The sequence below is a fragment of the Salvelinus sp. IW2-2015 genome, unplaced genomic scaffold (assembly GCF_002910315.2).
Source record: "Salvelinus sp. IW2-2015 unplaced genomic scaffold, ASM291031v2 Un_scaffold2459, whole genome shotgun sequence".
In the NCBI taxonomy this organism is placed as follows: Eukaryota; Metazoa; Chordata; class Actinopteri; order Salmoniformes; family Salmonidae; genus Salvelinus; species Salvelinus sp. IW2-2015.
The window spans coordinates 40,277-67,302 of NW_019943777.1; the positions used below are offsets into that span (position 1 = coordinate 40,277).

Here is a 27,026-nt window from a genome sequence, read left to right on the forward strand (position 1 = left end):
GCATTAGTTAAACTTGACACTATAATTTGTAACTGATATGTGTGTATTTAAATTGACATAAAACCAACAAAGTCTACCTTATTTATGATTGAAGATCCATGCAAACAAGATATTGTCTATCATAAAATCTCTAAACTCTCCTTGAACTATCAGACTGGTGTTTTGGAAGCAGTGTGCAAACCCTTTCCTTAAAGCTGGGGCTGTAATGTGAAATACTCACCACCTCTCCTCTACAGTATTATAGCTAGTTCATCCCGGCCCCCTGCTGCTGTTCCCCATTGCCTTTAGAGAACCCTGGCCGTTCCTCACTCTCTGTGTGTGTGTGTCTCTGTGTGTGTGTGTCTCTGTGTGTGTGTGTCTCTGTGAGTGCTCTGTGGTGTGTGTGTGTGTGGTGGTGTGTGTGGGTGTGTGTGTCGCTGTGTGGTGTGTCTCTGATGTTGTGTGTGTGTGTGTGTGTGTGTGTGTGGTGTGTGTGTGTGTGTGTGTGTGTGTGTGTGTGTGTGTGTGTGTGTGTGTGTGTGTGTGTGTGTCAGTGTGCAGAAGGCAGGCAGGCATCCTGCCTAGTCTGGAGGATCTGATCTTTATACACCATCGCCGGGGGCGCTGAAAAAATCCGGCTCACAAATTCACCACAGTGGAGTGTCAGGCCAGAGCCAAGCAGGCAGCCACATGCGTTTGGCCAGTTGGATGGTAGTATACGCAATGGTGCTGCTGTGTCATGGTTACTGCCACAGCCTTATTACTGTATATCTGAATATAAGGCGTGTTACTACTCTGGCTGTACCAGGAAGCAATAGCTCACTCATGTATGGCCCCTTGCTTGGGGTGACATTTATAGAATTAGATTCTTGTTAGATTAGAATTCATTCTATTACTATGGTGAAATGTTGATCTCCCTCTATCTGTCACGGAAGAGCAGTTTATTCAATGGGCCTTATTAGTCTTGACATTTACATTGGATCCTTCAAGAAATATAGCGTAATATGCCATTAAATTGTCCTTGTTTATAACCTTGTTTATAAGCATGACAAACATAATAAATGTGTGGTAAACATGTAATTAACATGATAATCGTCAGCCCCCTGACCCGAGCCATGCTTTCTGCAGGCGCTGAAAGCCACAGGGCTCCGGACCGGAGACCCCCGGCTGAAGGAGTGTATGGAGAACCTGAAAGTCATCATGAAGACCACGTCAGACGGAAACCTGGACCGACACCTCTTCAAGAAGTAAGACAGTCTAGAACTGGGATGTAGAACAGACGCTAGAAGTAATGTTTATCTAGACTTCTTCAAGAAGTTAGACACTCTAGAGCTGGGTTCTATAACAAGTTAGTTCCAGAACACTCTAGACACTAGACCTAGAATAGAAGGCTTTAGTGGTCTTTTGATATGTCAAGCACTGGTCATCATTTAGTCATTTGTGTGCCTCCTTTATTTGAGCACAGTTCATGTAGGCCATAACTTATTCAGGTTCCTTAGAAGTATTTGCTCAATGCATTTCAAGTCATGAATGATTCATAATAGTTCAGGCTTTATAAGGAAGCATGTCATAGCCTAGTCCTTTCAGATTGTCAAGGTCATATCAATCCCATTCATTTTAAAATGTCCTTGTTACAAAAATAATGAATGGCAATTTGTCAAGAGACTCATCTCTACGATCACAAGAACTGTCCTTTCCAGATCAGCTGATATTTGCTTTAAAAAGATTGTTCCTGTTTACAACCCTAGGACATACATGTGGAACATAAGCACAACATAGCCAGTGACGCGTTGAAGAAACCACTCTGTAGACAAGCCACCCTGCAGGACACAGATCATAAGACAACACACTAGGAGCTACACAAACATGCTTAGGAGGAGCTGCAGTAGCTTTGACTGGAAGCCATCTGGGAGGCAGCTATTTATAGGCAAGAGAAGCCTATCACGTAAAACACACCAGTGGGCGCATACAGTAGCAGGGATAGGACAGGGTAAAATATATTCTGATTTCATACAGTAGCAGGGATAGGACAGGGTAAATAGATATCTGATTTTATATGGTGCACGGATAGGACAGGGTAAATAGATATTGATTTCATACAGTAGCAGGGATGGGACAGGGTAAATAGATATCTGATTTATACAGTAGCAGGGATAGGACAGGTAATAGATATCTGATTTCATACAGTAGCAGGGATGGGACAGGGTAAATAGATATCTGATTTTATATAGTAGCACGGATAGGACAGGGTAATAGATATCTGATTGTATATAGTAGCAGGGATAGGCCAGGGTAAATAGATATCTGATGTCATACAGTAGCAGGGATGGGACAGGGTAAATAGATTCTGATTTTATACAGTAGCAGGGATAGGACAGGGTAAATATATATCTGATTTCATACAGTAGCAGGGATAGGACAGGGTAAATAGATATCTGATTTTATATAGTGCCAGGATAGGACAGGGTAAATAGATATCTGATTGTATATAGTAGCAGGGATAGGACAGGGTAAATAGATATCTGATTGTATATAGTAGCAGGGATAGGCCAGGGTAAATAGATATCTGATGTCATACAGTAGCAGGGATGGGACAGGGTAAATAGATATCTGATTTCATACAGTAGCAGGGATGGGAGAGGGTAAATAGATATCTGATTTCATACAGTAGCAGGGAGGGACAGGGTAAATAGATATCTGATTTTATACAGTAGCAGGGATAGGACAGGGTAAATAGATATCTGATTTTATATAGTAGCACGGATAGGACAGGGTAAATAGATATCTGATTTCATACAGTAGCAGGGATGGGACAGGGTAAATGATATCTGATGTCATACAGTAGCAGGGATAGGACAGGGTAAATAGATATCTGATGTCATACAGTAGCAGGGATAGGACAGGGTAATAGATATCTGATTTTATATAGTAGCACGGATAGGACAGGGTAAATAGATATCTGATTTCATACAGTAGCAGGGATGGGACAGGGTAAATAGATATCTGATTTTATCAGTAGCAGGGATAGGACAGGGTAAATAGATATCTGATTTCATACAGTAGCAGGGATGGACAGGGTAAATAGATATCTGATTTGATACAGTAGCAGGGATAGGACAGGGTAAATAGATATCTGATTTCATACAGTAGCAGGGATAGGACAGGGTAAATAGATATCTGATTGTATATAGTAGCAGGGATAGGACAGGGTAAATAGATATCTGATTGTATATAGTAGCAGGGATAGGCAGGGTAAATAGATATCTGATGTCATACAGTAGCAGGGATGGGACGGGGTAAATAGATATCTGTTTTATACAGTAGCAGGGATAGGAACAGGGTAGATATCTGAATTTGTAATACAGTAGCAGGGATAGGAACAGGGTACGATATCTGATTTCATACAGTGGCAGGGATAGGACAGGGTAAATAGATATCTGATTTCATACAGTAGCAGGGATAGGACAGGGTAAAAATATCTCTGATTTTATACAGTAGCAGGGATAGGACAGGGTAAATAGATATCTGATTTTATACAGTAGCAAGGGATAGAACAGGGTAAATAGATATCTGATTTCATACAGTAGCAGGGATAGGACAGGGTAAATAGATAGCTGATGTCATATAACATCTTATACAAATCTATGAGCTAATTCCTCACAGTTATCTATTCCCTGTATCATATGTACAATAACAATGTAGTAATGTATTCCATTCAGCAGACGCTTTGATCCAAAGCGACTTGCATTCATAGAGTTTCTTATTGGTGGCCCCAGCGGGTATTGAACCCGTGACCCTGGCGTTGCTAGTGCCATGCTCTTCCAACTGAAGCACACAGGACTCTGTGTGTTACACTAGTCATAAGGAGACTCTGGTACCTAACTGTCTCCTTTTCTCTCCAAGGTGTGTCCAGAGCAACATCGTGCTGCTCACCCAGGCCTTCAGGAAGAAGTTTGTTATCCCCGACTTTGTGTCCTTCGCCTCCGAAATCGACGCGCTCTATGAGAATGCCAAAAACCTGGGAGGGGGACAGGTGGGTGAGGGAGATGCCCCGGGGACAGTGAGACTGCATGGTGATGGTGGTGATGATCATTTCCTGATTAAATGCCCATGGGGAATGGTAAGTGTTGATATGTTGCCTTCTGTTTTGTTGCGTAGGTGGCTGACTACATTCCCCAGCTGGCAAGGTTCAGCCCGGACCTCTGGGCCGTGTCCATATGCACTGTGGATGGACAAAGGTACAGCAGCTATAATCATGTTTAACATGCAGTAAACATGTAGTAGCCTACATTTGTATTTCTACAGTTAACTGTACTGACGTATAGTGTTCCTGTCAAACTGCTTACAGCTGCATTGTGACAATGTATACACTGTAAAGTAGCTAATTAGTTACCCTACATAATGAGACATTCATTCGTATTGTTTACATTTTCCTTTGCTTATTGCCTTTATCTCCTGGTCCTCTCCCCCACTCATCCCCTCTCTCCATCCCTTCCTCTCTCTCTCTCCATCCCTTCCTCTCTCTCTCTCTCTCTATCCCTTCTTTAGGCACACAGCGGGTGACACCAAAGTCCCGTTCTGCCTGCAGTCGTGTGTAAAGCCTCTGAAGTACGCCATCGCCGTGAACGACCACGGGACGGAGTATGTGCACCGTTTCATCGGCAAAGAGCCCAGCGGCCTGCGCTTCAACAAACTTTTCCTCAACGAGGAAGGTGAGGGTGACACGTATAAAGATATATAATACTAGAGTGGCTGGTGTCGTAAAACCTACAGAGCTCCAGAATGAGATTCTGTAATTCTATGGTCGCAGGCAGAACTGACAACAGAGGTGTTAGTTACAATGCAGTGCTGCTCAGGTGGTCCTATTTTACTTCAAACCTAGCATACCCTGTGAAAAGATTTTGTCCTGTCATGGAATCATTTACATCTTGTATACATACATTGGACAAGGCAGTTTTCCGGGTTGATTGAGAGAAAGTAGTCCCTCTGGGTGGGTTGTCATGTGATTCAATGCAAGGTGATCCAGCCTGTGGTGCAGTCTGTTGCCATGGTACTGTTATGTAATCTTAATGAGAGGTGTTGGTGCAGCCCAGATATAATCAGTACAGACACAGGCTTTTCAGTACAATGTCCACACGCTCAACTCAATCTGCAAAAGTCTACATAGACCTGGAGAATAACACCAACCTCATGTATCATATCTTTGATAAGATCCTAGTTTTAAAGCTGGAATCCGTACTCGGTGAAACGGCCACGGCCGCTTGCGATATAACAACAACAGAGAAGTCACTTCAAACAACGAACACAGTTTTCATTCCCTCTGTCATCGTATGCAGTGTGATGTTTTTTTACCACTCCGTTTCATCAACGAAACAAAAGCAATAGCAACTGTGCTGGCATGAACAGCGTCAAGGTTTCGCTTCCTGTGGATTTCGGCTTCAAGTATGAAGCACATGCAGAAGCTATCTGGAGAGCAGCAGTTGTCAAGCTCTCTCAAATCAAGCCTTATCCGTTTCAAATCAAATCGAGGCAGTGTAACTCATTGCTCTGATTGCTGTGTTGGTTGTCAAAGGATGCTATCTGAGCTCTGTAGATTGTGACTCGGGTTTAGTACAGGCTTTCAGTAAATCCCAGGTCGGTTTTGATTTTGATGCACTCTCTCCCATTGGTCATGTTATCTAATCTGTTTATGCAAACTGCTACCAGTGGTAGGAATGTTGTTTCTTCCTGTTTTTTGTGTGTGATTGCATAAGAAGATTAAAGGGTTTAGGGGAAGGGGAAGTGGCATAACACAAGAGACCTACACTACAGCTAGTAATGAGCTGTGAGTTCATGGCTATGTACCTCAATATCACTAGTATGGTCTCTAGACTACAAAGGCAGCTGTGGTCCCATCCGCATTCATTCATTATCCATCTGATTGTTATTCTGCTAATTTCCTCACGTCAAGTTCAAAGTTACATCAAAGTTACGTGATCTTTGGGCATATTTGCCTCTAACATTGAATGTGTTGAGTAGTGTGTGGTGATTGTGAAGAAAATGTAACCTCGCTGTGTATGAACGTATACTCTGTCCACTGCATTTGTAAACATGTTGTAATGTAATATACACTGATTTCCACAGATAAACCACATAACCCTATGGTTAACGCCGGCGCTATTGTGTGCACGTCCCTCCTAAAGGTAAATAACATTTGAAATTCAGATAATAATGTATGGTTTTTTTGGAGGGGGAAACATTTGTTGAAAAATGAAACGTCGAACCATGCCTTTGTTCAGTACAGTAGGTAGTCGTACCAACACTAGGCTACATAATACATAAGGTCAATTCTGTACGTACCTTGTTACCTCTGGAGTGACAAAGTTGCATTGAATTACATTTTAAATACAGTAAATAACAGGGGGGACTTCATTGCTTTTGCCAGATTACCAGCTTCCACTGTACTGTATATGGAGAGGTTAAGACTATAGATCATCCCGCTGAAAGGGGATTTGTTTGGTGAAAGAATCAGTGAGCAACCTGCCTCTCAGTTATGCACATAGCCCATACAGTACACACAAGGCTGACTTTGTGTGAGACAGCACTAGCGTGTCAGGCAACAGGCCTCAGATTGGTCTAACCAGCCCAGCCATATAGATAAAGCCATACATTTTAATCATGGGTAAAACTGCTTTGGTATATGAATGAAAGATCAATATGTGGGTGTGTTCTGTGCGTCCATCGCCTGCTTAAATCGTATGTCTTTGACCAGGCAGAGGCAAAGCTAACCTGGCTGGCTATTGGCTGAGAGGAGTAGAACATCTTTGCTATTGGCTATTAGTCAGGAAGTGATGTTAGAAATAGCTTACTGTACGGGAGCAGTGCACCCTCTACTGCTGAAACTGTGATCAATTCTCTGTGTGTTCATTATGAGATATTGTAGGGTAAAACGCATTCACCTCCAACGCATTGTAGGTGCCTCGCTGACGACTAGAACCAAGAGGTGACACATACATGTACGTCGTGCGCATGAGTCTTCTGCAGTGTTGTTACTACATAACCCAGCAGCAGGCCATTTATCATATCAACGTGAGGAGCTACGTTGGTTTCATACTAAACTTTCAACAGTCACATGCCGTTAAACTAAGCTTCGGGTACAAACTCTGTCCAAATGACTTCTCTTTCACCTTCATTGTATTCAGAGAAATACTACTTTTAGATTTTCTTTCTTCTTTCTCTGCAGAAACGAGGTTTCATCTCCAATAGTTAGTGGCTGCAACCTACCGCAGATGCCTTTTTCTCTTACTGTATGTAGCCGAAGCCCATATCTATGGCTCCAGGGGCTAATTCTACAGCACAACTGTCTGTCTTAGATGAAGACAGTTGTAGGCACTAGCTTACCACCTTCAAAACAAGACTAGCACTCTGCTCCATATTTCAACGTAACGTGGCACACGGACCCAGATAAATGAGGCCTGGCTACTCCTCAATCTCAACCACAGCCAAGCCGAGTGACTGAATGAAGCCTCGAGTTTTCCTGTCTGGTTTGATTTGGGGTTGAACTCTGATGGAAAGGTGCCGTATGATTATCCTGTCTAAGAGTTTATAGGAGTAACACCTATAAGGAATAACAACTCTATAGTAATTAGTGTTAACGATTTATTTGATTGATACTTGTATCAGACTGTACACTATGTACTCAATATGGCATATAGTACAGTACACAAAATATTACACCTAGTGGTATACAGATGTAGGATCTTAATTTGAGCCAGTTTGCTACAGCAGGAAAAGAATCCTGCAGCAACAGGAAATGTGAATTATTATGTGAATTATAATTAATGGACATTTTTTGTAGGGGTTTATACATTTTTTGTTCTGACAAATCAAGTCTTGACATTTTAAAGTGGAGATGAACCCGAAAGTGAACCCCTAGACACCTTTTTAAACCTTTAATACACTACAAGTTTGCATTTTTCCTGCTGTGAGTGATAAAAGTAAGATCCTACATCTGTAGCCTATTAGTTATTTGGTTATTTGGATGGCAGTCATTTGACTTGACAGGGTAATGATGTGGTATCTTTCTACTTAAATCTTCATTATAACCTTAAACCAATCACTGTATAGGTTGCTAATGGTGAGCTCAATAATCAATCCACTGATTGGATGCCCCCACATTCTAATCTAATGTATTCAGTAATATAGACCAGATCTGTCTCTCAAAATGTGGTTCCCGTATGGTAAATCGGGGACTAAACTATGGGAACGTTGTAAAGTATTTTTGAAGCCTCGTTTGTGGTTTATTTGTTGTTGCATATTTTACAGCATTAAGATATGTGGGAAATTATGACCACTGCCACAGGTCAATGATGTTGGTAATTTTTTTACTTAAATTATTTTCCCCATTGAACATATAATAAGCTACAGTTGTAGTAGTTGCTATTTGTCACCTGCATTTTACAAACGGTTTACAAACTGCTTATAACCTGGATAATAAACAGAAAGGCAAAAAAATCTTCTTCTTTTTTTTAAAGGTTTTTCAAAATCACAATAGTACACACATGCCATTTTGTTTTTAGTTTATCGATTATTTGTGTTTTATTGTTTGAATGTATTTAACTGGTTTGTTTGCACTATCTGTATTATTAGAGTGAAATATAAAGTTTCCTTTCTGTAGTACCCCCTCAGCTTACACTACATATCCCAGAAGTCAGTGTGTTCCACAATATTAAGGGAGGACATCACTAATTAATCTGCACATATAGATCCATAAACTTCTACAACACACAGGATCAGCCACACACGAGCAAACATCACATCACTAACTTTCAACAGACACTCAGACACCCCTACAGTACATGGGCTACTTGCACTACTGCAGATTAACTTCACGTCTACCTGTCTATGCAGAATTGCAGATATAAGGAATTGCATTTACCTGTGGCGTGTTTTATCTCCAGTCTGGTAGAATGGCCTACACATTGTTTTTGCCGATTGTCTTTTGGTAGATTATTTTCTCATTTGAAAACCCTTGGCTCTTGAATTAGTGATTCATTTAATCTCCTTCACCTCCATTTAGCTACTTGCCCAGTAATCCTAAATATTTGTAATATTAGGACTAATGTCACAATCATCTATGGGTGAGAGAGAGGACCAAGGCGCAGCGTGTGCAAAATACATTCTCTTTTATTTAGAGAAGGGAAAAAACACGAAAACGAACACTGAATACAAACTAAACAAAACAACAAACGACCGTGAAGATAACGACGTAAGTGCATAGACAAGCAACAAACGTTCAACATAGACAATTACCCACAAAACCCAAATGCCTATGGCTGCCATAAATATGGCTCTCAGAGACAATAAACCACAGCTGCCTATAATTGAGAACCAATCTAGGCAGCCATAGACATACAAACACCTAGACAAGACACTGACCCATTAAACGTACAAACCCCTAGACAAACCAAAACACATACATTCCCCATGTCACACCCTGACCTAACTAAAATAATAATGAAAACAAAGATAACTAAGGCCAGGGTGTGACAACTAAAATTATTTTCTTTAAGGTACATACTGTTTTTTTAATAAGAATTATTGCTAGATTTTGTAATCATATTGGTAATTTGATCTGGGAATAATTTGAATTTGTCATAAGGTATTCCCGCTAGCTAGGCAATATACAATATACTGTAAATATAATTTGATATACAGTATGTAGTCATTCATACTTATGTGATCTTCTGTTTCTCTTTTAGCAAGGGGCAAGCAACGCTGAGAAATTTGATTATGTAAGTAACGCTACCCAGTTCTTTTATGTTTAGCCCGACGCTGCGCTGACTGTTTGCGATGATCGTCTTTGTTATGATGGGTACACTTTGTGACCTTTTGGACTTTGCATTGCAGGTCATGAACTTCATGAACAAGCTGGCAGGAAACGAGTATGTGGGTTTCAGCAATGCCACGTGAGTTCTCAAGACGAAGAACTGGGGTTGTGGTTTGGTTCAAGCACCTTGGCTCACCACCATTGGCCAGGTGCCATGCCTTAGTTATTCATCAGTGTTGTTTTCATCACTAGCATTTTTAGTATGATAATCCGTTTCAGTCAGTACTTTAGTCTGCTTTAGAATAACACCACAAAAACAACAACCATAGAGATACATCTTCATCTGGACAACATCAAAAACCATAGGGGAAGTAGGGGTGCTGAATTCATACAATTCAATAAAGTAGTGTACTGGGCCTTTACTAGTCCTGTGTTAGTAGACCGATATAGCCAGCGCTTTTCTTTTTGCACCGCCGCCCCCACCCCCAAACAACACAAATAGCTTTACTGGTTTGGGAAGTAGAATTGGAACCAAATTGGAATTGAACTTAGTGGAAACAGAACTCCGAATGTTCCCGTTAACTAACAACACAACTCTCTCTGCGCCCAGATTCCAGTCAGAGAGGGAGTCTGGAGATCGGAACTTTGCTATCGGCTACTACCTGAAGGARAAGAAGGTTGGCGACAGCTGAAACAATCGCACACGTTTTACATCAATCAAATGTACCTTTCCTGGATCACTGAAGACATTTTTACTAGGCATTGTCTGACTGTCAAATCACTGTTGTTTCTTTCTAGTGCTTTCCAGAGGGGACAGACATGACCTCCATTTTAGACCTCTACTTCCAGGTGAGTATTTGTATTTGGCAGCAGCTACTCTTCCTGGGGTCCAAACACGTTAAGGCACTTACATCACACACAAAACAAAAGATAAAACAGTAATCATATAACATTATTACACCACTACATATGTACAATACAAAATGTCCAATACCACCATGCAACAATATTATAATGTGCGTGTGTGCCAGAGTTTGTGCGTATGCGGGTCTGTACCTGTGTGTGTGTCTCTTCACAGTCCCCGCTGTTCAATAAGGTGTCTTTTTATCAGTTTTTTAAATCTGATTCTACTGCTTGCATCAGTTACCTGATGTGGAATAGAGTTCCATGTAGTCGTGGCTCTATGTAGTACTGTACGCCTCCCATAGTCTGTTCTGGACTTGGGGATTGTGAAGAGACCTCTGATGGCATGTCTTGTTGGGTATGCATAGGTGTCAGAGCTGTGCGCTAGTAGTTTAAACAGACACCTCGGTGCATTCAGCTTGTCAACACTTCTTACAAAAACAAGTAGTGATGAAGTCAATCTCTCCTCCACTTTGAGCCATGAGAGATTTACATGCATATTATTGATGTTGGCTTTCTGTGTACATTTAAAGGCCAGCCGTGCTGCCCTGTTCTGAGCCAATTGTTATTTTCTTAAATCCCTATTTGTGGCACCTGACCACACGACTGAAAAGTAGTCCAGGTGCCTGTAGGACCTATGCCTGTATTTTTTTCTAAACATGGTTCAAGTTTCAAGCTATATCTTTTCAATGGGCTTTGTGGAGAAACATCCTGTTTTTTTATTTTTCTCTCTCTGTCAGCTGTTATTCCCGATGGTATATGAACAGTTTTCTATTCTACTCTAGCTGTGCTCCATCGAGGTGACCTGTGAAAGCGCTAGCGTCATGGCGGCCACCCTGGCCAACGGCGGCTTCTGTCCAATCACAGGCGAGCGCGTGCTGGGCCCGGAGGCGGTACGGAACACCCTGAGCCTCATGCACTCATGCGGCATGTACGACTTCTCGGGACAGTTCGCTTTCCACGTGAGTCTCCCAAGTTCCTTCCTTCAATACTTGTATTTGTTGATTTGACAGGGACCATGTACAACAGACTTTGCACCAGATTTGAGTTACAATTCTCATTTCCAGTCCCCTTCTTTTCCTAGCCCCCCCCCCCTAGTTTAGCATTGTTTCCTACTGTCTGTTTGGCCTGCTGCTCTTTGTCGTTGTTCCCACTGTGTCTCCAATCTGCCACCGTTTAAGCATTACACATTACACTGCAGTAAGTCTTCCTACTCCATGATGTTTTGTCCATCCACTGCTGTTCATTTATTGCTGTAATGTTTTAACACTGTTGTCTGCACTCCCTGTTAACCGCTTCCTCTATGCTGTCTGGCAGGTTGGACTTCCAGCTAAGTCAGGCGTGGCAGGGGGCATCTTGCTGGTGGTGCCCAACGTCATGGGTATCATGTGCTGGTCCCCGCCACTGGACAAGCTGGGTAACAGTGTACGAGGAATCCAGTTCTGCACGGTACGAGAAACTGATAGTTTTCACTCTGTTGTCTCTCTGTCAGTGATCTAATTCATTTATTGATTGATGATTAGAAAACCAGCAGAAAGCCTGACAGGGATTGCTTTTTTCCAGGATCTGGTGTCCCTTTGCAACTTCCACAACTACGACAACCTGAAGCACTTTGTCAAGAAGCTGGATCCTCGCAGGGAGGGCGGAGACCAGAGGGTGAGTCGAGTTTTACTGGGAGCCTCTCGCTCCTTCTCCTCTCTTTTTCTACTTCCCCACGTTCACCAAGGTGCCTCCATGTACATGTAGTCGACGTATTCCCTTGAAAAGGCTGTCGTTGGACTGAGTGTTTTTTTTTTTAAAGCAACCATCTACTGGAAGATGCTGATAGTGCTAAAGGAAAGTGGTTGACGTGCAAACTGACGCCAACTGCCCCTCTGTTGTCTTTCAGGTGAAGTCGGTCATCAATCTTCTCTTCGCTGCGTACACTGGCGATGTGTCTGCACTGAGGAGGTACACAACACTGCATTATCTCCATGTTGGCCAATAAATATAGTGGGGCAAAAAAGTATTTAGTCAGCCACCAATTGTGCAAGTTCTCCCACTTAAAAAGATGAGAGAGGCCTGTAATTTTCATCATAGGTACCTTCCAACTATGACAGACAAAATGAGGGGAAAAAATCCAGAAATCACATTGTAGGATTTTTTATGAATTTATTTGCAAATGATGGTGAAAATAAGTATTTGGTACCTACAAACAAGCAAGATTTCTGGCTCTCACAGACCTGTAACTTCTTCTTTAAGAGGCTCCTCTGTCCTCCACTCGTTACCTGTATTAATGGCACCTGTTTGAACTTGTTATCAGTTATAAGACACCTGTCCACAACCTCAAACAGTCACACTCCAAACTCCACTATGGCCAGACCAAAGAGCTGTCAAAGGACACCAGAAACAAAATTGTAGACCTGCACCAGGCTGGGAAGACTGAATCTGCAATAGGTAAGCAGCTTGGTTTGAAGTAATCAACTGTGGGAGCAATTATTAGGAAATGGAGAACATATCAAGACCACTGATAATCTCCCTCGATCTCACCCCGTGGGGTCAAAATGATCACAGAACGGTGAGCAAAAACCCAGAACCACACGGGGGGACCTAGTGAATGACTGCAGAGAGCTGGGACCAAAGTAACAAAGCCTACCATCAGTAACACACTACGCCGCCAGGGACTCAAATCCTGCAGTGCCAGACGTGTCCCCCTGCTTAGCCAGTACATGTCCAGGCCCGTCTGAAGTTTGCTAGAGAGCATTTGGATGATCCAGAAGAAGATTGGGAGAATGTCATATGGTCAGATGAAACCAAAATAGAACATTTTGGTAAAAACTCAACTCGTCGTGTTTGGAGGGCAAAGAATGCTGAGTTGCATCCAAAGAACACCATACCTACTGTGAAGCATGGGGGTGGAAACATCATGTTTTGGGGCTGTTTTTCTGCAAAGGGCCAGGACGACTGATCCGTGTAAAGGAAAGAATGAATGGGGCCATGTATCGTGAGATTTTGAGTGAAAACCTCCTTCCATCAGCAAGGGCATTGAAGATGAAACGTGGCTGGGTCTTTCAGCATGACAATGATCCCAAACACACCGACCGGGCAACGAAGGAGATCTGCATGGAGGAATGGGCCAAAATACCAGCAACAGTGTGTGAAAACCTTGTGAAGACTTACAGAAAACGTTTGACCTCTGTCATTGCCAACAAAGGGTATTTAACAAAGTATTGAGATAAACTTTTGTTATTGACCAAATACTTATTTTCCACTATAATTTGCAAATAAATTCATTAAAAATCCTACAATGTGATTTTCTGGAGAAAAACTATTCTCATTTTGTCTGTCATAGTTGAAGTGTACCTATGATGAAAATTACAGGCCTCTCTCATCTTTTTAAGTGGGAGAACTTGCACAATTGGTGGCTGACTAAATACATTTTTGCCCCACTGTAAGCTATGAAAGGAAATATGTCATGTTTTGACATCTTTGGAGAGTAAATTCCAAATCTGTCCCTGTGTTAGACAGAGACCTTGTACGTTTTCCCTGTGTGTCTACATGGGGACTAGAGGTGGTGTGTGTGCTATTTTGGCTGCTGTACTGTGCTCATCACTGTCCTTCTGTGGAATGTGTCCAGGTTTGCTCTGTCTTCCATGGACATGGAGCAGAGGGACTATGACTCCAGGACAGCCCTCCATGTGGCTGCAGCAGAAGGACATGTGGAGGTGGTCAAGTTCCTGTTGGAGGCATGCAGGGTCAACCCTGTTCCCAAAGACAGGTGAGTTTAGATTCAATGACCCCAAAGACCACCCAGTGTCTGTCAATGGAGCTAAGATCCAATGTCTCCAGTGGACGAGAAGACATCTTTTCAACCAGTGTCTTGTCTGTAATCAGTTTTCCATCCCACTTTTTTATGAGAGTACATGTCGGATCAGAAATGTTACGACAGGCCGAATGAAAACAGGAAATTTGTCAGTAAGCTTTCCAAATGTCAACAAACCAAATACAAGATGGGAAACTTGGAGTCACACAAGGATATGTTGTGTGGTCCTCCCGTTACGACTTGGGAAAGCATGCAGTTTATTAGGCTACAGGTGAAATAAGTTATAATGAACTTCACAGGGTGGTGAAAGTGCATGTTGATGAGCTTGACCTACATGTATATATTACCTCAATTACCTCAACTAACCGGTGCCCCCGCGCATTGACTCTGTACCGGTACCCCCTGTATATAGACTTGCTATTGTTATTTTACTGCTGTGCTTTAATTATTGTTACTTTTTGTTGTTGTTTTTTTGTTGTATTTTTCTTAAAACTGCATTGTTGGTTAAGGGCTTGTAAGTAAGCGTTTCACTGTAAAGTCTACACCTGTAGTATTCAGCGCATGTGACAAATAACATTTGATTTGATTTGATACTCCTTTCCAATAAATATCATGGGTCTTATTCTGGTGACATGATGATCGGTGCTTGGCTGCCGTTTGACAAAAAAATTATCTTGCTTTTTTTTATGTCCATAATAATCTCATCATGTAGGCTATACCCACACTGTATCTGCAACCAGAGTGGGCACATTGGCTATATAACGCAACATATTTACTAACAAAACCATCAGTAGAGTTGAAAATGCGATGGAAACCAGTTGAACTTTTTTATTCGGTACTGGGAATTTAACAGCAAAAGTAATTTTTATGTCCACTACGTCATCATGCACAGCCTTTTATCTGCAACAAGTACATTTCATGGAAACACACCTCAGGTGGCAAAATACACACATTTTATTTATGCAGATTTGAGAATATTTGTATGAAAATCTGTCGCCAATTGGATGGAAACTTAGCTAATGTAAAACGTGTCCATTTAAGAGCAGTGTTTACAATGTCTCTTGTCTGTTCCATCAAGGTGGGGTAACACACCGATGGAAGAGGCAGTTCACTTTGGACACCACGACGTTGTGACCATGCTCCAGGACTACAACAACAAGTACAGTCCACCGGGGGGCGCCACTGAGGACAAAGAGAAGGAGACAGCGGAGAAGAACATTGACGGCCTACTATGAGCCAACTAAGACTCTTATCTATCCATAGAAATAAAATAACTAGAACGGACRTTCCCATTGAAATTATATATACACGTGATCTGAGAGGCTTGTTTCTTTCCAGTCATTCTATTTCTATGGCCCCATTAACTATCTGGAAGACTTACTGTAAGTGTGTGGTCTATTTGTCACGTCAGTGGTAGGTCACGTATACTGTTGATAATACTGTATTGTTGATTTTGTATAAAAGTATTGTATTTCTGTCATTTGAAAGACGACAATGTGTTTAAAATATATATATATATTGACCTTTGACTTTTCCCCAGATGTTTTTAGTTTTTTGGGTTGCTGTTTCCTTTCGCTTCGCTTTTTTATGTCGTACTGCGCAACTCTCTCTCAGTGTGTGTCGGCACTATGTGGAATGTATTTTCTACRTTTAAGTGCACAAAACATTTCTCTTTATGTACAACCGTGTGTAAAAGATACCGTGTACATTTATGTAATGTGTGTATATCCCTGAAATTAATATAATATCAGAGGTAGATGGATTCAGTGTAAATACTAATTTATCTGTAGTGAAATCAAGTGACTCACTGGCACAGCTTTTGAAGGAAATGGGTAAAGTCCATAAACTGTGCATTAGGCTTAAGTTTGTCTCTATTGATGAGGCAGAATGCATGACATAAACTATTCCACACGTTCACAGATCTAGGTAGCCTGGTTGCAAATCTGTTTGTGCTGTATATGACACTGGCTATACAGTTGGCTATACAGGCCAGACAGATCTGGGAACAGGTTGTCTATGATTTAAGACCTCTGGTCTTTTGATTTAGGCCCAGGAGCTTCATATGAATTGAAAGTATGGCATTATGTGGAATGAGTTCAGTTTTGTTGGTTTGCTATTCGATAGCTAGACATTTTTGCATCTTTTTCTCCAAAATAACAAAAAATACTTTTTTTTATTGATTGTTCTATAATCTTATTTTAATTTAGAGTAGAAAGGGGGGTATTTATTTAGGTGTCAGCCAAAGCTTTTCTGTACGTTTGCTCCACCTGATAATAAAGTCGAGTCGGTGACTTAAAAAAAGAGAGGATATCACAGCGAGCCACCTCAGGAGCAATACAATACAATTCAACCAGCAGCCATGTGCTCTTTACAGACAGGTTTCCCACCTATGCGAAGTCAAATTTTAGGGCAAAACATAAAACCCTTCGAAACATTGATTTATCACTTCATGGATACAGCGGTGTCAATGGTGTTACTATTATGATTTGTCACACAAGTTGACTTATTTGTCAGATATATTTTTTTACATTGATTTTATCATCAGTTATAGACAGTTATAGACAGTGCGTTACACTTTAATGAATGTTTTTAGTTCAGAACAACTCCACAAAGGTGGACTTTAAATCTCGCCATACTCACCCAAATGCCTCTTTTGGGTAGAGATACAATAGTTATCCTCATGGGCCTATATGAAAGCAGAACACTAAGACAATCCTACACACAACTAATGGAGCACTTTTTATGCAGAGATAGGCATAATGATTGTTTAACTGTTTAGAGTGTAAAAGTGTAAAATAACATAAGGGTATACTTGAAAAGTCATGTTAGTTTGGTGAGAACTAGTCTATTTGTTTGTGTCATTGACTATGACAGCGACTACAAATCTGGTAATGACAGAGGACATTGCCATCAAAATCTCAAGCCCTACACTATTGTGCTAAAAGTACTAAGGCAAGTTGTGATTTGAGGAATGGATATATTTTTATTGAATAACTCATCTCAAGTGTTCCGTGTTGCTTTCGTTGGATTTGACTTGACTTGGTCTTCCCAGTCCCTGTTGCACAAGAAGCCTCGTACGTTTGAGTGTTTATTGTTCCCCTGTGTAGGTGACGGTCATCTTCAACATTAGCTCGTTATTTTGAATGTACCACAGGTGTTTACTGATGTCATCAGTTTGTTTGTTTTCATTCAAGGATATCTGCTTCAGCTGTGTGTTGCAGGCAACGGAGAAATATTCATTTCAATGATCAAACAATAAATAATGATATAACTTCAAATATGGATATCTCCCTTTACTCCCACGCTATATTCTTGATTATAGGCATGTGAAGACTTGGCTATCTTCATTAATTAATTCCATGAATGTTAGAAATTAACACCAAAGTATGAATTGTTTCCAGCACAGTGAGTACTACACGATTATTCGTCCTGTAATTTTATTTGCAGCGGCAGTTTATAATTTCATATATTTAAAACTTGTGTGTGAGAGAATTGTATTGTCTGAAGAGATGGCCTTGAATTGTACACAGCATCTCCTCTCACTCTATCTTGGATCTTGCATGTGGCTGTGACCTCCTCAGACCAATTGGCAGTACACCCAGAACATTGATCTGGGTTTCATGGTCCCAGCTTTGAGGGAAGAACCCTCGTCAGTCACATGCAGGAACCAGTGTTAATAATCAATAATGTAAATCATGCTTATATGACTTGTTTGTGTAGCAGTATATAAGGACTGAACGGGAACACCCTTTTCAGAGAGTTTTCACCAAGCTTGGAATGAGTTTGTGAACCTCAAAGAGAATACAGTCGACGGTTTGTGTTCAAAAGTGATTGATGACCTATTTTATGTGTCACGTGGTTATGCCCATTTATGTACATCCGGTCCTGATGTTCTCACGCTATCGAGTGAGTGCTTATGTAACCTGATAGTGCATCTGTTTAGGGTAAAGCATGTGTTTGCACTGAAGCTGTCCTGGTGATTGATGTGTAGTGACCTTGTTGAACTGTGGAATGTGTTTGAACATTTGAAAGAGTAGGGCAATGTTGTAGTGAGCTTATGTCTCTGCTGTTTAGTGATCTTGTATATGAAACAGTAATTTCCGGGGGGGGGTAGGTATTGATTAGTATAAGTAAAGAGCTGTGAACACTACGAGTGACAAGAAACCTCGAGAGATAAACCACAGAAGACTCTAAAGAAGAAAGAAATAAAACATGACCAATTATCGGTGTATTGTGTCCACAATGGTAAAACCATCGAAGCCATTCTTTGTGAGGCCCCTGGTTGTTTTAATGGTGGGGTGGATATCAGTGACGGACATATGGGTTACATTTTTCAACGGTGAAGATTTTCACAAACGGCTGCCTCAACACCCATTTTCAACCAAAAACAGGTAGTTTTTCTCCTGCGTTGTGGATGAGAGAATGGCTTAAGATAAGACTTGCTCTATGTCAGATCGAACAGGCCCTCCGTGGAACATCCCTGCCTGGGTACGCATTGGAAGAGGAAGTCTGCGGGCGAGATGATTTGAAAGCCCTAAGAATCTCTTCAGTGGCATATAGTCCGGACTCCAAAGTGACAATTTTAGGTTGTGCCGAATTCAATAGTTTAAATGCCACCAAATCAGTTAGTTCGTATGTATTTTCAAAAGCCTGCACAGAGGTCACCTATTTTGGGCCTGTCTTTAGCTTTAGGTGGGGAGATTACTTTAAAGTCCTTGAAATGATCAAACGTGTGGAAACTCTTTTCCAACATCGTGAACATTTGCGTCGATGGGCGCTTCTGTCTTCAAGACAGGACATGGGCCTAAAGGCAAGAAGGTTGATATATCATGGAAAAGAAAACATTCGAAACAAGGAAGGCGCTGGAGATCAAGGGGGGAAGAGACAGTGTCTGAACCGGTCTCATCTTGACGATGGGGATTTAGAGATGTATGGTGGTGGTGGTTTACAATAGATAATTCCCAATGCCTTTTTCTTACTTATAACACATGTATATGTAGGATTGTTCAATAATAATGTGTAATATGTATGCATTTAAGAAATGTAATTTACATTGAATGAAATATCAGGCTCTCTCTCTCTCTCTCTCTCTCTCTCAGGCTATGAAAAAGATATGACATTGACTCCTTAGTGTTGAACTTTACCCCCTCTATAGCCACCCTGGTTATTATATGACCCTGATGGTCATCTATGAAGGTTGGAACATCTTGAACAACAATAAGGGGCACATGTACTCTTAAATGTCCACTCAGCACAGCCCTCGGAGCATGGTTCCTCCCTAGTTTTAATCCTGGGTTTATGACTTCTAGGGAGTGTTTCCTAGATGCTGTGCTTCGGCATATGCATTGATGGGTCTTAGAATGTATTCGTCGCATGTGACAAATACAGTTTGATTTGATTTGAAACACACCTCCAGGCTGTGTAAGGGCTATTTGACCAAGAAGGAGAGTGATGGAGTGCTGCATCAGATGACCTGGCCTCCACAATCACCTGACCTCAACCCAATTGAGATGGTTTGTGATGAGTTGGACTGCAGTGCAATGGAAAACCAGCCAACAAGTGCTCAGCATATGTGGGAACTCATTCAAGACTGTTGGAAAAGTATTCCTCATGAAGCTAGTTGAGAGAATGCCAAGAGTGAGCAAAGCTGTCATCAAGGCAAAGGGGGGTTACTTTGAAGAATCTCAAATATAAAATATATTTAGAAAATATAAAATATATTTTTTGGTTAACATGATTCCATATTTGTGATGTCTTCACTATTGTACTACAATGTAGAAAATAGTCAAAATAAAGAAAAACCCTTGAATGCGTGTCCAAACTTTTGACTAGTGCTGTATACAATTAATTTAAATTATCATTGCATTTTTTTATTCACAGTACAATGTCATGGTCAAATGTCACTGTTTAACCTCATCGTGACCAATCATGACCCCTCTTACCACTCTCTGGAACTTCAGTTTGAAACACATCTCTGCAATCAGCAGCTTCTCGTGTTCCAGCTGTTTTCGGTGTCAGACTGTTCATTTCATGTTCTAAAGTGGGAGAAGGAAAAACATTCACTTACTGACTATACTTGAAACACAGACCTGTAAATAGATTATCTATTACAGATTGAGAATAAAACACCTCACCTCTGTTTAAGAGTGTCACGCCCTGACCTTAGTTCCTTTGTTATGTCTCTATTTTGGTTTGGTCAGGGTGTGAGTTGGGGTGGGCATTCTATGTTTTTGTTCTATGTTTTATATTTCTATGTGTTTGGCCGAGTGTGGTTCTCAATCAGAGGCAGCTGTCTATCGTTGTCTCTGATTGAGAACCATACTTAGGTAGCCTCATCCCACCTGTGTTTTGTGGGTAGTTGTTTCCTGTTGTGTGTCTGCACCAGCCAGAACAGTTTCGGTCGTTATTCTTTGTTATTTTTGTTATTTCAGTGTTCATTTAATAAATATGGACACGTACCCCGCTGCACCTTGGTCCTCTCCTTCCAACAGCCTTTACAGAACGACCCACCACCAACGGACCAAGCAGCGTGGAAAAAAGGAGGAATGGACATTCTGGACGGGAAGGGATCCTACACATGGGAGGAGATCCTGGCTGGAAGGGATCCCTTCCCATGGGAACAGGTGGAGGCAGCCAGGAGAGCGGAGGCAGCAGGAGAAGGGAACCAGCGGTACGAGGGAACACGGCTGGCAAGGAAGCCCGAGAGGCAGCCCCCCAAAATGTTGGGAGGGAGATTGGCGGAGTCAGGTAGGAGACCTGAGCCAACTCCCCGTGCTTACCGGGTGGGGCGTCGTACTGGTCAGGCACCGTGTTATGCGGTGGAGCGCACGGTGTCTCCAGTACGCGTTCTTAGCCCGGTGCGCTATATCCCAGCTCCTCGCATCGGCCGGGCTAGAGTGGGCATCGAGCCAGGAGGGATTGTGCCAGTCCTGCTCTCCAGACCTCCAGGACGTCTCTACGGCCCAGGATATCCTGCGCCGGCTCTGCGCACTGTGTCTCCAGTGCGTCTGCACAGCCCAGTGCGTCCTGTGCCTGCGCCCCGTACGTGCCGGGCCAAAGTCACCATCCAGCCAGGACGGGTTGTGCGCCTCCACGGCCCAGTGCGCCTCCACGGCCCAGTGCATCCGGTGCCTCGGCCAAGCCCTAACCCTCCTGCATGTCTCCCCAGCATGGTGAGTCCTGTGCCTTCTCCCAGAGCCAGGCCTCCTATGTGTCTATCCACTCCAGTGATGATCCATGGCACGAAGCCTCCAGCGATGATCCATGGCACGAAGCCTCCAGCGATGATCCATGGCACGAAGCCTCCAGCGATGATCCATGGGCACGAAGCCCTCCGCGTCGCCCTCCTGTCCGGAGCAGCCAGAGTCGCCCTCCTGTCCGGAGCAGCCAGAGTCGCCCTCCTGTCCGGAGCAGCCAGAGTCGCCCTCTTGTCCGGAGCAGCCAGAGTCGCCCTCCTGTCCGGAGCAGCCAGAGTCGCCCTCCTGTCCGGAGCAGCCAGAGTTACAAAGAATATTTCATTTAATGTCATTCTTGTCTTGAAGGTAGTCCAGAGACTTTATATTCTGATCCGCTTCCTAGGGTTAGGTTCTTATTTTTCAGAGTAAATAACTCAGACTCTAGAGAAGCTTTAACCAAGTTTAATTCTGCCCAAAGGGTCTTTACAGCTGTAATTCAGACAACTCAACATTTCTCCCATCACAGATATATATATCCCAATTAAGACACTCCTCCTTCTCTCCAATCCTTACATCTTATGGTTCTACAGGAAAAGAGTAACCAGATACTAAACCCTTATTACTCCCATCAGGGGATCTGACCTCAACCCCTCCTTCGCCTAGTCCACAGATGTCCATCTGTCTCCCTATATCAATCCTTTGATCTCCTCCCGTCCACCCAGCACATTCCACAGCCACTCTGTCTTTCTACAGATCTCACTCCTTAATATACTATGCGTCTGATCTATCACGTCTTTAATATCTCAATGTTCAAAATGTCGAATCCAACAGTCCCTGCTCTTGAACAAGAGTATCCTAATGTTCAATTTATATAAACTTGGAAATTACTAATAAATGGATCAACAATGATAATAAAACATGAATAAAAAAACTAACAAATGGAACAAACAATTAACAAACATTTACTGCGAGGTTTACAAATTCAGAGACTTATGGCCTCTGTACTATGATCACACAATGTGATTTCCATCTATCATCACACAACAAAATGCCATTCCAGCTGAATCTGCTGTCTCGTTCTTTGCCAGATGGAGCAGCTTTTAGTTTCTCCACTTCCCCCTTCTGGTTCCTAAGAGAGTAATAGCACAAGACTTGGAAAGCAACAAAAAAACTAAACATAACAGTATTAACAATGTGATAAGCTATGCATATTTATACATGCATGAAAACCAAAGTCTGAAACCCTGACAATTCCCACTCTCTCTTCACCTGACTCAATGCCTCCCGGATACTTTCCTGCTGGGTTCCTCATGCTTTCACCCAGTCTTCCCATTTAGGCCCCAGGTTACGAGAGGTGTTCCAAAGTCATGTCACTAGCAAGTGAGATAAACGTGTTGGATCAGATAGATGGCAAACCTGACATGCATGAACATGTACTGCAAATCACTGATGAAATTGTTCTACCAGGAAACAATCAACATATAGTATATGATAAAAATGATCACTTACCTGAACCTTGTTTTTCATGTCTTTGACTTTGTTGTCCAGCTTTTGTTTCTCCAGAACCAATGCTAGTCTGTGTGTTTCTGTCACGTTCGTCGTAATGAGCGGACCAAGGCGCAGCGTGAGTTGAGTTCCACATACTTTATTATCCAGTGAAACAACCAAAAAAACAATAAACATAATACGAACGTGAAAGCCGTAGTGCACAAAACACTAACACAAACAATATCCCACAAACGCAGGTGGGAAAAATGGCTACCTAAATATGATCCCCAATTAGAGGTAACGATTACCAGCTGCCTCTAATTCGGAACCATACAAACCACCAACATAGAAATACAAACTAGAAACCCCCCTAGTCACGCTCTGACCTATACACCATAGAGAATCCAGAGGGCTCTCTGTGGTTAGGGCGTGACAGTACCCCCCCCCCCCCCCCCCCCCCACGGTGCGGACTCCGACCGCAAAAACCTGAACCTAGATGGGGAGGGTTAGGGTGGGCAACTAGCGTCGGTGGCGGCTCCTGTGCGGGACGTAGCCCCCGCTCAGACCGCGGATCTAGCCCTGAAGCCGGGCTGAACGCCGTGCCCGGACTGAGAACCGGAAGGCTCCGGCCATGGAGCAGGACTGGATGCCGTGCCTGGACTGGGCACCGGCGCAGAAGAAGGCTCCGGCCATGGAGCCTATTTGCGCATAAAGACGATTTCTCACATAATTAATTTGACTCACAAAAAAAAAATCCCACCATGTCGAACGAACAAATTGTCTGGTCGGCATTTATACAATTTTACCAGCATTTCATGTTTCCATAGCGCGGCCGTGACTTGTTTCATGTGTCAGGTAATTAATATTGTAAACGCTGCGTGTAACACATCCGGTGTCAGGATAAATAAAATGCAAGGTCTGCTAACTTTCTTTAATTATGTTTAATTACCGCAAACAATGAATGGCAAATGCAATTTTCGTATATACGGGTTCGCTGTTTCACCGCRCAGGATGAACAGAGAACTGGCACGAAGTACGTAAACAGCTGTTCTTATACCGTGATGACGTCGTTTCAACGCGTCTGTTGGCCTATCACAGTAGAGGCTGGGCCTGGTTTAGACTTTGCCCCCCTTTTGCTGGCCCTTTGTCCAAGCTCCTTGGCGCGTTCCTTTGTCCACATCTGGTTGTTGGGTAGAGCAGCTCCGYCCTGTGTCCCCCATGATTCTTTACTCAAACAATTCCTAATATGGTACTGAACTGTCTCTTCACCATCCTGGTTGGCCCAGAGTGATGCACCCCTCCCCTCTCCAGTCTGTCCACAGCTTTTCTGGCCTGTGGTGGTCAGTTCTTGCACACCTACAACAACACCCCCCCTCTGTCTCGTGTGTGTGCGTAACAAAACAACATTCATTTTCAACTATATGCTACCCGGCTATAGTGCATAAACATAAATCCTAACAATATGCATGAAGTTAAACTGAATTTCCTTCTCCTTTGTGAGGTGTTGCTATAAAGGCTGTAACACCACTGTTATAAAAAAATGATTGCCTTACCTTTGATGAGGGGAAAATAATCACAGAGAAGACTTCTCTGTTACAAGTGTACAGCAGTAGGCTACAAAAATCACAAAAGGCAACAGTCTGAAGCAGTGAAACCTGCATCCGGAAATAAGTATCTGTGTTTAAGATTCCATCTTAGGAATTTCATCAGCATTTTCTCAGGTTTTATGCAGCATTCACGTGCTAGTCGAACTAGGAAATGTCTGACTTGCTAACTGATTGAACACGACACGTGTATAACTAACAACTTCCGAGTTTCCCAGGTTCCGCTAGTACATGAACGCTGCATCATGCCACGGTAAACACCGCACACTAACCACCTTTTTCCATCCACAGTTTTTATGCGAGTGCAGTCGTCGTATAAAAAATTATAAACGACAGCTGCGATGGAAACAGGAATTTTCGGACAATTTATAATCCGGACAGATAATTGGTTCGATCGCATGTGGGATCTTTTGTGTCAGTCAAATAATTTGATGTGATAAATGTCGTTGGAACACCTTTCTGCGCAAATATTGATATAATAACCATCATATTAAAGTAAACTTGGAGTCTACGCGATGATATGGTTGTGATGGTCCTTCTACTTCTACGAGTTTAATGACTCCAACCTAAGTGTATGTTACTTCCGACTTCAACTGTATGTTTTACGTACCTCCCCCAGAGTGCTAAGAACCTTGGCGTATCCTGGACAACACCCTGTCGTTCTCAACTAACATCAAGGCGGTGACCCGTTCCTGTAGGTTCATGCTCTACAACATTCGCAGAGTACGACCCTGCCTCACGCAGGAAGCGGCGCAGGTCCTAATCCAGGCACTTGTCATCTCCCGTTGGATTACTGAACTCGCTGTTGGCTGGGCTCCCTGCCTGTGCCATTAAACCCCTACAACTCATTCCAGAACGCCGCAGCCCGTCTGGTGTTCAACTTTCCCAAGTTCTCTCACGTCACCCCGCTTCCTCCGCTCTCTCCAATGGCTTCCAGTTGAAGCTCGCATCCGCTACAAGACCATGGTGCTTGCCTACGGAGCTGTGAGGGGAACGGCACCTCCGTAACCTTCAGGCTCTGATCAGGCCCTAACCCAAACAAGGGCACTGCGTATCAATCCACTCGGCCTGTCGCCTCCCTACCTTGAGAAGTTACAGTTCCGCTCAAGCCCAGTCCAAAACTGTTCGCTCTGTCTGGCACCCAATGGTGGAACAAACTCCCTCACGACGCCAGGTCAGCGGAGTCAATCACCACCTTCCGGAGACACCTGAAACCCCACCTCTTTAAGGAATACCTAGGATAGGATAAAGTAATCATCCAATATTGTAAGAGCTTTCATTATTTATTCTACGGTTCTGACTTGGTGTACAGGGAGAACACTGTCAGAACGGCTCATGTTCTGAATTCTGTCGCTGTACATTTTAAAAGTGCTAAACAAATAGTTATATTGACTACGTCCATCCTAGCTCGCTCATTAATGTCTTAATCGAAATTACGGATTGCCTCTAATCCGCTTGTCATCCCCTTATGCCATAGTTTGTACATCTCAATTGTCATTAGAAACCACATTTGTTTAAGCAAGTCAGCCATATCAGCTATGCTTTTTTTAAAGGCAGTAAATGAGGCTGAATGAACTGTTCTGCTGCCAGACAAGGCTCCGCTGAGCCAGGTGTAGCAGTGATAAGATGTTGGGACTGCTGTTAGGACAGATTTATGTAGCCCCTAACAGTTTGTGGGGACCGTTTGTCACCGTTATAGTGCAATTAATGTATTGTTTAGTATCGTGTAGTGGCTTTGCTGGCATGCATCCCACATTTATTAATTTTTTTTGTCCCACCAAGATTTACATGCTAAAATCGCTACAGAACATTTGCTATTTAATGCAACAGTTTTTGTGATAAAATTACAGTAGAGTTGAAAAAGAGATGAAAACACAATGGACTTTAGATTTTTATTCTGTACATAAAAAAACGTACGTGAAAAAGTAGACGTACATTTTGTGTGCACTATGTCATCGGGCACTGATTTGTATCCACAACAAGTCATTTTGGTGGAAACACACCACAGGTAAATTCATATTTTCTTTAAGTGGATTCTAGAATATTCGCATGAAATCTGTTGCCAATAGGATGGAAACATTGGCCAATTACTGGAAGCATGTACTATAGCATTTTAAAACAGTCTATCTCTTTAAAACTGAATCAAAACATTCATCTCTAATGCAGCCAATCAGAATCATAAAAGGGGAGATTATAAAAAAGAGTCATTAAAATACTTGTCACTGTGCTATACAGACCTGGAATATGCTATTCTGTACAAAGTGGGA

The 27,026-nt window shown here is 42.5% G+C and overlaps 1 protein-coding gene across 1 annotated transcript; it reads left to right on the forward strand.

The window, feature by feature from the left end:
- Window positions 1–544: 544 nt before the first annotated feature.
- On the forward strand, window positions 545–16,254 carry LOC112074003 (glutaminase kidney isoform, mitochondrial). Its single transcript, XM_024141229.2, has 16 exons — window positions 545–634; window positions 1,108–1,226; window positions 3,883–4,012; window positions 4,138–4,217; window positions 4,528–4,691; window positions 6,103–6,161; window positions 9,720–9,752; window positions 9,868–9,926; window positions 10,398–10,464; window positions 10,586–10,636; window positions 11,476–11,652; window positions 12,008–12,139; window positions 12,254–12,346; window positions 12,579–12,640; window positions 14,307–14,447; window positions 15,571–16,254. Exons 2-16 carry the CDS (start codon window positions 1,159–1,161, stop codon window positions 15,725–15,727), a joined length of 1,473 nt encoding a protein of 490 aa, XP_023996997.1. The 5' UTR covers window positions 545–634; window positions 1,108–1,158; the 3' UTR covers window positions 15,728–16,254.
- The last annotated feature ends 10,772 nt before the right edge of the window (window positions 16,255–27,026 follow it).